The 9,447-nt window shown below is 47.9% G+C and overlaps 1 protein-coding gene across 1 annotated transcript; it reads left to right on the top strand.

The window, feature by feature from the left end:
* Positions 1-2,034: 2,034 nt before the first annotated feature.
* On the top strand, positions 2,035-6,282 carry SLC25A5 (solute carrier family 25 member 5). The gene is made up of 4 exons (XM_065410337.1): positions 2,035-2,216; positions 4,380-4,866; positions 5,000-5,140; positions 5,885-6,282. The coding sequence occupies exons 1-4, from the start codon at positions 2,106-2,108 to the stop codon at positions 6,040-6,042; spliced, it is 897 nt and encodes a 298-aa protein (XP_065266409.1). The 5' UTR covers positions 2,035-2,105; the 3' UTR covers positions 6,043-6,282.
* Positions 6,283-9,447: the final 3,165 nt, after the last annotated feature.

The raw sequence follows: 9,447 nt of genomic DNA on the forward strand, positions 1-9,447 counted from the left end.
TCAGACTGTGTTAAGAAGAGCCGAGCCTAGAAAGGCTGCCCAAAGTTAACCGAGATAGACTAATCTATCTCATATTTTTGATGAAAAGCTGGTTGACGTGCTTGGCAGACTTGACTAGGCCCTAGGACTGTTCCATCCTAACTGTTGTTGATGGGTTCTGCTACCTTAGCACTTTCTACCAATTTCATTTTCCTAGAATAATCTTGATCTGATTCCTCCTACCTGAAGGGAAATACTTTCATAAACAATTATATTAATTTCAGCAAAACTCAAAGCTGTACACTGTGCAATACCTACATGTTGTTATTCACTTGTAGATGACAGGGGGAGCAACCAGATTCTTAATATCCTTTTTAGGTCACCAATAGGCTTGTCCTTTATATTAATGTTCCATTTATAAACAAAATGTAGAGGGTTAATAAATGATGAATTGTTTTCATAAATGATCAGTTGATAGTCTAGCAAGTCAATCAGTTACTTGTAACCATCTTTAACACCTTCTGATGTGCTTATAACCATCTATATTGTAACATAGTTATATTTGTTAATCATTTATAAAGTATGACCCCAAACACTAAGCCATACACCACCCCTAAAGACTATGCCAGGAGTATTTCACACAGCACTGAAATGAAGCACTGTTTGTATAGAATGCTAGACCTGTATAAGAGTGTCCAATAGCATATAAGAAGTGAAGAATATCATGAAAATGGAGAGGAAACAGGTAGGCAGAATGTAACTGAGGTGAAATTTGGATAGAGGTCCAGGCTTAGCACCCTACACTAACAAAGATATTAGGGAACATCTAAAACCGAGATCTTGATCCCTTGTATTAACATCCCGGCTGATGACCATTCAGTTCCCCCATGCTGACTGCTCACTCCACTAACTGCATATTAGAATCACACACTCACACCCCACAGGCACAATTATCTTTGTTCTTCACCCCATCAGTTGTTCAGTTGAATTATAATCCTAAAGCTGATACTTATTTTATTGTCTAGTCACTGGCAGGCTTTTGGCCATGGACCCCTTGTCTGAATAGTTAAACTGGCACTGTATCCTAAGCCTCTGTGACTCTGGGCAAAATCAGTTTTCCTAAGCTTTCTGTCAAGAAATTACGGTTTTATGAAAGACATGAAAGCTCACCTCATATATTCCCGTAATGCGTATGTGTGGAATGAAGCCTTAAAGTTTCTCCTGATCAGCTGTGAGGGGAAGAACTGATGGTATTATTTGCTAGTCTTGTTCATTCATATCTTTGTATTATTTCCTGTTTATGAGATGGGGTTTTTTTTACAATTTTGTAGAAATTCTTAACCCTGGAGATTAAATTCAGGTACCACGTTTGATGGCTTGAGTGTGATGTAACAAAAAGTGGACTGGACAAAGGCACTGAAAAAAATATGCAGGGAACAGACCTTCACTGGAAGGGCCATGGATGAGATTAAGATTTAAAGTGGGCTGTTCTACCTCTGCCCTCCCCCCCAAAACTGGAGAACTCTGAGGTGACCATGATTCTGGGAAGCATCCGCCACAACATGTGCACCTCGGTGCCCACCCATCTCTCTGCCCCCCAGGCGCCTGTGATCAGTGACTCAGGTCTGATGCTGAGTTTTGTGGGGGTGCTCCCAGGCCCAACCCTGTTTCCATGGCGATGGTGTCAGAGGCTGATCCAGCGTTGGCAGATGCACTCCGCTCTGTATTTCCCCGGGGGTTGCCTAGGAACAGTCTCTCGCTTGGCGTCACGCACTGAAACCCAGAGCCCAGCCTTGCCCTGCCAGGCCCCCCACGCCCCGTGATGCTGGAGACCCCTCCGACCCACATAGCCATTGGCAGGCCCCACAGCGTCACGTGGGGGGAGGTGACACCCAAGGCCCCCCCCACTCCCAGCCGGTCCCTCCCCGGCCCAGCCCTCCTGCTCCAAGCCAATCAGCGGGGTGGGAAGCTGCCGTGCGTCGCTCCGCGAGCCTCACCCCCGCTCGCTGGAGCCCGGGGGTTGTATATAAACCGGCCATTTCAGCAGCTCGGCCTCAGAGCCCGCGGGTCCCCCAGCAGCTGCTCCTTGCTCCCTGGTTCTAATTTATTAACCTGTCCCCGTCGCCATGGCCGATGCCGCCCTGTCCTTCGCCAAGGATTTCCTGGCCGGCGGAGTGGCCGCTGCCATCTCCAAAACAGCCGTCGCCCCCATCGAGAGAGTGAAGCTGCTTCTGCAGGTGGGTTTGGGGGCGGCCATGGGACGTGCCCCGGGGCGGCAGGGCTTGCATGCGCGGGGCGCTGGGGGCTCGCCCAGGGGGATGAATGGGCTCGTGCCCGGCTCCCGCCAGGGCTTGGTGCAGGTGGGCGGGCCCCGAGTGCCCTGGGCTCGGGGAAATCCTGTGGCCGGGGTGTGTGGACGGGACGCCGCCGCGGCTTTGTCTGGAGCTGGGACGTGGCCGCGTGGTGCATCCGCGAGCCAAGGAGATGCCGGCGCGCTGATCCGCCTCCCAAGGTCGCTGCAAGGAGAGGGAAGGCCCGGGCATCCCGGGGCAGGGGCCGCCTCGGCTTGGGCGAGGGGGCCGGGCCGCTGCAGCCAGCACGACCCCCCCGCCACCCGGTCTGTGCCTGGGGCGAGGCTCCGCTGCCCCCCGGCCGGCCTCGCCCTGCCCAAGGAGACGGTCTCCTTGGCCCTGCGGGCGGCTGGGCCCCATCGGGCCCGGTGTGCGGGGCTTAGAGCGAGCTGGGGCCTCTCCCTCCCCAGCCCCTGTGGGGTCCTCAGGCGCAGAGAAGCCGGGCAGAGCCGGAAACCACCCGCCTGCCTCGATCGGCTGCCGGAGCCAGCTAGTTCCGCTTATGCAATCGGTGCCGGGGCCGGCTCCGCGCGGAGGGAGGCTTAGAGCAGCCTCCGCCCCGGCTCCTTCCCTCCGGGCTGGAGGCTTCTTGAGGCTGCATCGTCCTCGTGCTCTGGGCCCAGCTGCGCCCCCTGGCCCAGCCGTGGGGACTCGGACCCCCGAGTGAGCCTCCATTGACTCTCCGCTTCCAAGCATCATGCGGTAAAACCAGCGCGCAGAGCCCAGCAGGCACAATACCCAGCCTCAGGACAGCAAAGAAGCTGGTACATAGAGAAGCCCGGTGACCTTCTAGGCCACACGACCCCACATCCCCAAAAAGATAAAGGCAGGCTACTAACTTAGCGTTGCTCCAAAGTAGACAGCCCATGCAACTCTGATCTGGGCTGGATCACGGTAAATTGCTGCCTTTTAGGTAATATGGAAAAATCCAACGTAGCAAAGCATATTTTGCTTTTGAAAAGAAATTCACGTGCAGTTCTGCTCTAAAGATGTTCTTTCTGACTGTCCCCCAGTAGGTAATCCTCCTTATTGTCACATCATTCTAATGAAAGTTTGACAAGTGTACGGAGGAGGGCTGCTCTAGAAAATCCTACCACTTCTAAATGGAGCCAGAAAGGTCATTATTACCACCCCACCCTAAGACAATAGCACTTCCTGTTTCTGGGTCAAGTGAATGGCAGGTGATAACCTTGGAATTCAGCACTTACCATCTCCTCATTCCAGGAGTCTATTGCACTGACATCTGCTTTGAGGACAGTGACGTTTCTCACTGAAGCAGCCTGGGACTTTCATGACACTCTGGTGTAACTAGGCTTGGCAAACTTAATTTTTATTTATGATTTTTGACCAATAATATTGATCAATCTTGTATTGATAAAAATGCTTTTTGCAGTTGTAGGGAAATTATGGGAGGTCAGACAATTATTTAATGACAGTAGCCAATGAGATTCAAAAAGTTAAAGCCTTATAACCATGAACACCAACTGTTAGGATATCCTTGAGTAAACATCCTTAACGCAAACTGTGAGGTCTCAAGCAGCATTTTTCTTATGTTGCCTTATCTGTAAGTTGTGATTGTTAGGGGGGGGTGCAGTGAAATCATTGTTTACTGGTACAAATATAATCCTTCCACACCTAGTTATAACAAGCAAAGTTCAACAATAAACTCACTCTAGCTTGTCTCCACCAAATTTAAGAGAGCCACACTTAATCTTATCCTCAGTCTAGTTTACTAGTAATTCATGTTTTCACTACCAAATCTGTCACACTTTCATTTATAATTCCTCTAGCTTCATAGGACCAGGCTTATTTCATTTCATAACAAGGTTTCAGCGTTTTTAGTCTAAACGGATATCCTTCAAATTTACTTCCCCTCTGTAGGGGAAGACAGTCTATCCAGACCCTGGAATCAGATGCTAATTATTAAATGCAAATTAAAGCAAACATTTCTACCAAGTGAAAACCATGAAACGCCATAAATCCAGATATTCAGGCTTGTAACTTTATCAGCACAATGATATTAATCCAGCTTGTTTTACTGTTTTACAGGTGCAGCATGCAAGCAAGCAGATTGCAGTAGACCAGCAATACAAGGGCATCATTGACTGTGTTGTCCGTATCCCCAAAGAGCAGGGTGCCCTGTCCTTCTGGCGTGGCAACCTGGCTAATGTGATCAGATACTTCCCTACTCAGGCCCTCAACTTCGCTTTCAAAGACAAATACAAGCAGATCTTTCTGGGTGGCGTTGATAAAAGAACCCAGTTCTGGCGTTACTTTGCTGGTAACCTGGCATCTGGTGGTGCTGCTGGTGCTACATCTCTGTGTTTTGTCTACCCTCTTGACTTTGCCCGTACCCGTCTGGCAGCTGATGTGGGTAAAGCTGGAGCCGACAGAGAATTCAAGGGTCTTGGTGACTGCCTGGTCAAGATCTTCAAGTCTGATGGTCTTAAGGGCCTGTACCAAGGCTTCAATGTATCGGTTCAGGGTATCATTATCTACAGAGCTGCCTATTTTGGCATCTATGACACTGCGAAGGGTAGGTCCTTTGAACTAACTTCTTAAAACGCATAAGAAGCTAGACAACAATATTAAGGCTTTTAGAAGGAACTCTAGATTCTAATGCAAAAACAGATTTACTTTGGTGTTATAACATCTCCTCCCTCCCATAGGAATGCTTCCTGACCCAAAGAACACCCACATCTTTATCAGCTGGATGATTGCTCAGACAGTTACTGCTGTTGCTGGTTTGACCTCCTATCCATTTGATACTGTCCGTCGTCGTATGATGATGCAGTCAGGGCGTAAAGCAAGTATGTATCTAATGCCCATGTAGAACATAATGGGGGTGAGCATTCCCAAAGAAACATTTCTGTCCAGAGATGCAAGATGGGTGCAGAGAACTCTACAACTGTGTTCCAAGGCCCATGGGATCAGAAGGGTTTGGGCAGGCAGGACTTCATGGTTCAGAAGAGGGATCTTGTAAATGGATGTTGATGCCCTGGCTAGCCAGATTGTCTATTGCTTTAGCAGTTGTACCACTCAGAGTATAAGTCCTCTCAATGCTCTGGTGAGATGTATGCTCTCCATTTATAGGAGAAATAGTCCATCATTCCCAGAGTGTGCTGCAAATCACTGGCTGGACCAAGATTAGAGCTAGAGTTCCTTGCTCCATGAGACCCTGCAGCCCTTTTGCTAGAATACATCCAGACACTCTATTTGTTGAATATAAACAAGCTGCAGAAGAACTCCCGGCAGATGGTGGTGCTTCTAGTATAAGCCATGAGGATGGGAGAGCAGCATATCTCCTGGGGTAATTTGCAGTGAAGACTTGCCTTTATGCAGCTGCTAAACCCAAGCACTTGAGATGTTAGTGCAGTTGCTATAGACAGTAAAACTCAAATTCTTGCCTATTACATCTCAGTATAGACCTGAGATGCCGTTAGTGGTGCAAGTGTAGTCATTCAAAGCTGGCAGCCTTTCTGAGCCACTACTGACCTGGACGAGGAGCTTGGCCATGAGACTCCTCTCACTAACAATCTCTGTACTTTCCACAGCTGACATCATGTACTCTGGTACAATTGACTGCTGGCGAAAGATTGCCCGTGATGAAGGGTCCAAGGCGTTCTTCAAGGGTGCATGGTCCAATGTACTCAGAGGAATGGGTGGTGCTTTTGTCTTAGTATTGTACGATGAAATCAAGAAGTATACTTAAGTTACTTCCTCGTGTGAACTGGCATGTTGTATTATGTAACTTACTCTGACCATTCATGGACTGTCAAAACTGTATCAATTACAACTGGTATCCATACTGTTTGGCAAAGGACAGCTGTCATGCTCACCTGACCTCTGTCTTTATCAAGTCATTCCCCTGATGATGGGACTCAAATGTTTTTATTTCAGGCACTCCTGTTTAAATAACAAGTCTGAGGAAATAAAAAAAAAAAAAAAAAAATCCAGAACCAACTCTACTAGTGTTGTACTTGCTTTACCTCTTCTCAGTAAACTCTGTCTCAGCTGCACTGGGGGAAATGCTGGAAGAAGCATAGTAACGACACAGTAGCACTTTGAGGGGGTCTAAGGGGATGTCATAGTCCAGGTAAATCTAAATTTCTAATGCTTGTGCTACTAGGAAACAGGGCATATTTCTTGATGTACCCTCTTGAGAGGGAGGGGAAGGGATGCTACCTAACTATGACTGTTTCCTTTAAAGCCACAATCTCCTTCGAAACCACAACTTTCTGAACAATCCCTAATATGTACAGACCTTGTCTGCACTGGCATCTTAATTCAAATCTCTATGGAGCTCCAGTGCCTGTATAGATACGGTAGCTGTTAAGTGATAAGAGGCCAGCAGTACCTGCCTGTGCCCCCCTGCCCACTGGTGCTAGTGAAAGCTTGAGCTTTAAACTAGCCACTCTCTAGGCAGATAAGAGGAGCCAGAAATGGTTTAACCCATGTCTGATGTAGCCAGAACTCCCAGTGACAGGTATGCAATGGCATGAGGGAGTAACTCACTTGGAAAACTAGGCTCTCTGTAAGAATTTCAAGGAAGTGGCTGAAAACTACTGACTCCATATTTAAGAACAAAAACAAAACAGTCAGGTATGGGTATGTCCTCCCTGCAGAGTTAACTAGAGTGATTCACACCTGATTGTGAGCACCCAGGATGGTTGTCTTGCCCAGCTGTGAGCAGCCACTCAGCAAGGCTTTACCCAAGCGTGTCCACTGAAGTGTATCCAGGCTCAGGTGAGGCACTAGGACTTGTGGGGGGATGATCCTCTGCTTAGTGCTGCAGTAAACTGAGCCACTCTTATTCCCTGTGAATTGGGGGAGAACTTGGGCAACCAGGAGGAGTTATGGGAAGGCAATGGAGAGCTATGCCCACAGAAGGGAGTTGGTCTAGTGACATTCTCTCTTCTTCCCCCCTCCTCCCCCCCAAAAGTGTGAGCAGTGTGCTTAAGTAGAAAACACCACCCCATGTGAGGGAGAGGTTTTTGTGTGTGGAGGAGAGCTGGGTTAGGGGTCAGTCTGGGTTAACTGCAATGAAGACCAGCCCTGTTAAACATGAGCTAGCTTTCTTTGGGTTACATAGCCTACCTACAACTCAACAGCCATTGGACCTTGTTTGGTACTACATAACCTCTACCTCATCCCTTACAACCACAAGGGAAATGCAGCTATGGTATTGCCCCACCTAGATGTGCAGGTGTAGCTTACATTAATATAGGGCAGTGGGATACTTGGTGCATCTATCCTGATCAAATGCAGGAAGGTGGTTCTCCCATCCCTAAATCTGACTTCAAGGAGGGAAGGTCACTCCAGGCCCTTTCCTAAACCACCCTTCTAAGCCTCTGTCTCTAACTCAATCAGTTGTTAGAGCCGTTTGTCTCAATCATCAAACTGAAGTGGTGTGACTCAATCAAACAGCCCTACAGCTGCCTTGCAAAGTGCCAATAGTCATTTTTACTGTTGAAAATTAATTCTGAATTATAGAGGACACAGCCTCATTAATTATAGCTGTAATCTAAGGGCAGGCACTATTTGGCTATGCATGACTGGCACTCTGAATTCGCACTTGGCATATCATCTCCTACCAGCCTGCTATTACTTGCCAGGGCTTCCACCCTCAGGTGATGCTTCTGAGTGACTGTGTACAGCAGCCTTCCCGTGCTATGGCGGTGCAGAGCATTTTGCTTCTAGTCCAGCAAGACCGGTTGAATGTCAAAGAAGTTGATGGAGAATGAACTTTGGGTAATTGATTATACAATGGCACCAGGGAACTAAATGAACTACCAGGGAGCAGGCACCTCTGCATTTCCCAGATTACCTGCCCAAGAGCCTTTGCTGGGTTTTTTTTACGTAGCCTTTCCATTCTTTCACTGTGACCCTCTCCCTCCCAACCTGTATATAACGGATGAAGGTCATTTACAAATCAGTTCACCCACAGGAGCAGAGTCAGCAACTTGTGCTTATTGTGGCCTGGTATTTAAAAGTCAAGTGGCTGCTAGGGGTATGAGTTACACTGAGAGACAGCATTTCCCTTTCCCTCAACATATGGTAATGCTTCATCCCACTCAGGCAGCTCTAGGTCAGCTATTTGGGGGGAGAACTCGTGTGCCACACATGGATTCAGTAATTACATAGTCCATGCCCACTGGTACTTCTCTCCTCCCAATAGCCCCCTGTAGTGGGAGAGGTGGGAACGTGAGGCTGTGAAATCACGGCGGCGTAGGATGAGGGTGAGTACTGAATCTACTTTTGCAAGTGGTGTTGCTGCGGGAGATCTGCTGATGGGCCTGTTTCTAGCAGGGCAGGATGGTGCCTAGACTGACTTGTGCTAGGCTCAAGAGCTGAGTCCTAAGAAATGCTGACTGTAAAAATGAGAATGTTGGTACATTTGCCGTGGAGTCCTCATCTAGTAGAGGTGAATGGGCCATCTGGTGGGGTTGAACCCGTGTCACGGAGAAGAGAATTTGATCCTTTTTTTTCCCCAGTCTCATTCCACTTTCACAAACCACTCCAAGGTGGAGCAATCCATTCTATGCAATGAGCTTGGTCTGTGTGGTGGTGGGGGATTTAATCAAGCTAAGAAAACTCTGTCTCAAGAACACCAGTTAAAAGCATTGGGTACATGATAGAAATCTTTGTGCATACTTCATGGCATTTCTGTAACATGCCTTTTTCAAGTGTTGGCGCCCAGTGGAACATGGCCCAGATTAGCAATGTAAATGTTCTCTTTACTCACCAACGGAAAGCATAGGCAGTAGTATTGCAAGTTTCCTTACATCATTCTCCCCATATACTTCAACCTGAACTGGGAGAGAGAATCCCTTCTGAGAGGGAATTCAGTCTCCAGTCATTGGCCTCGTTGCTGAAATTAATTAGGTATTAGTAATACTTAGCTCTAGGCAAGCACTTTCAGCACGAGATCTCAAGCATGCTACAGAGGAGGTCAGTGTCATTATGGGGAAAACAGACCCTCGGGAAAAGGAAAAGACTTGCCCAAAGTGACCAGCAACCGAGTGGTGGAGTCAGGATTTGAACCCAGGTTCCTGGGTCCCAGACTGATGCCCTAAGGCACATTACCTAAAGGGTGTCTGTTATGATGGTGGTCTTG

Source organism: Emys orbicularis, chromosome 9 (assembly GCF_028017835.1).
Source record: "Emys orbicularis isolate rEmyOrb1 chromosome 9, rEmyOrb1.hap1, whole genome shotgun sequence".
NCBI classification, from domain to species: domain Eukaryota; kingdom Metazoa; phylum Chordata; order Testudines; family Emydidae; genus Emys; species Emys orbicularis.

What these genes read in the sequence shown, in the direction of transcription:
- SLC25A5 (XM_065410337.1), top strand. Translation starts at nt 2,106, where the DNA reads ATGGCCGATGCCGCCCTGTCCTTCGCCAAGGATTTCCTGGCCGGCGGA. An exon ending in GAGTGAAGCTGCTTCTGCAG is followed by an intron (nt 2,217 to 4,379) that starts GTGGGTTTGGGG and finishes ACTGTTTTACAG; the next exon opens with GTGCAGCATGCAAGCAAGCA. An exon ending in GCAGTCAGGGCGTAAAGCAA is followed by an intron (nt 5,141 to 5,884) that starts GTATGTATCTAA and finishes TACTTTCCACAG; the next exon opens with CTGACATCATGTACTCTGGT.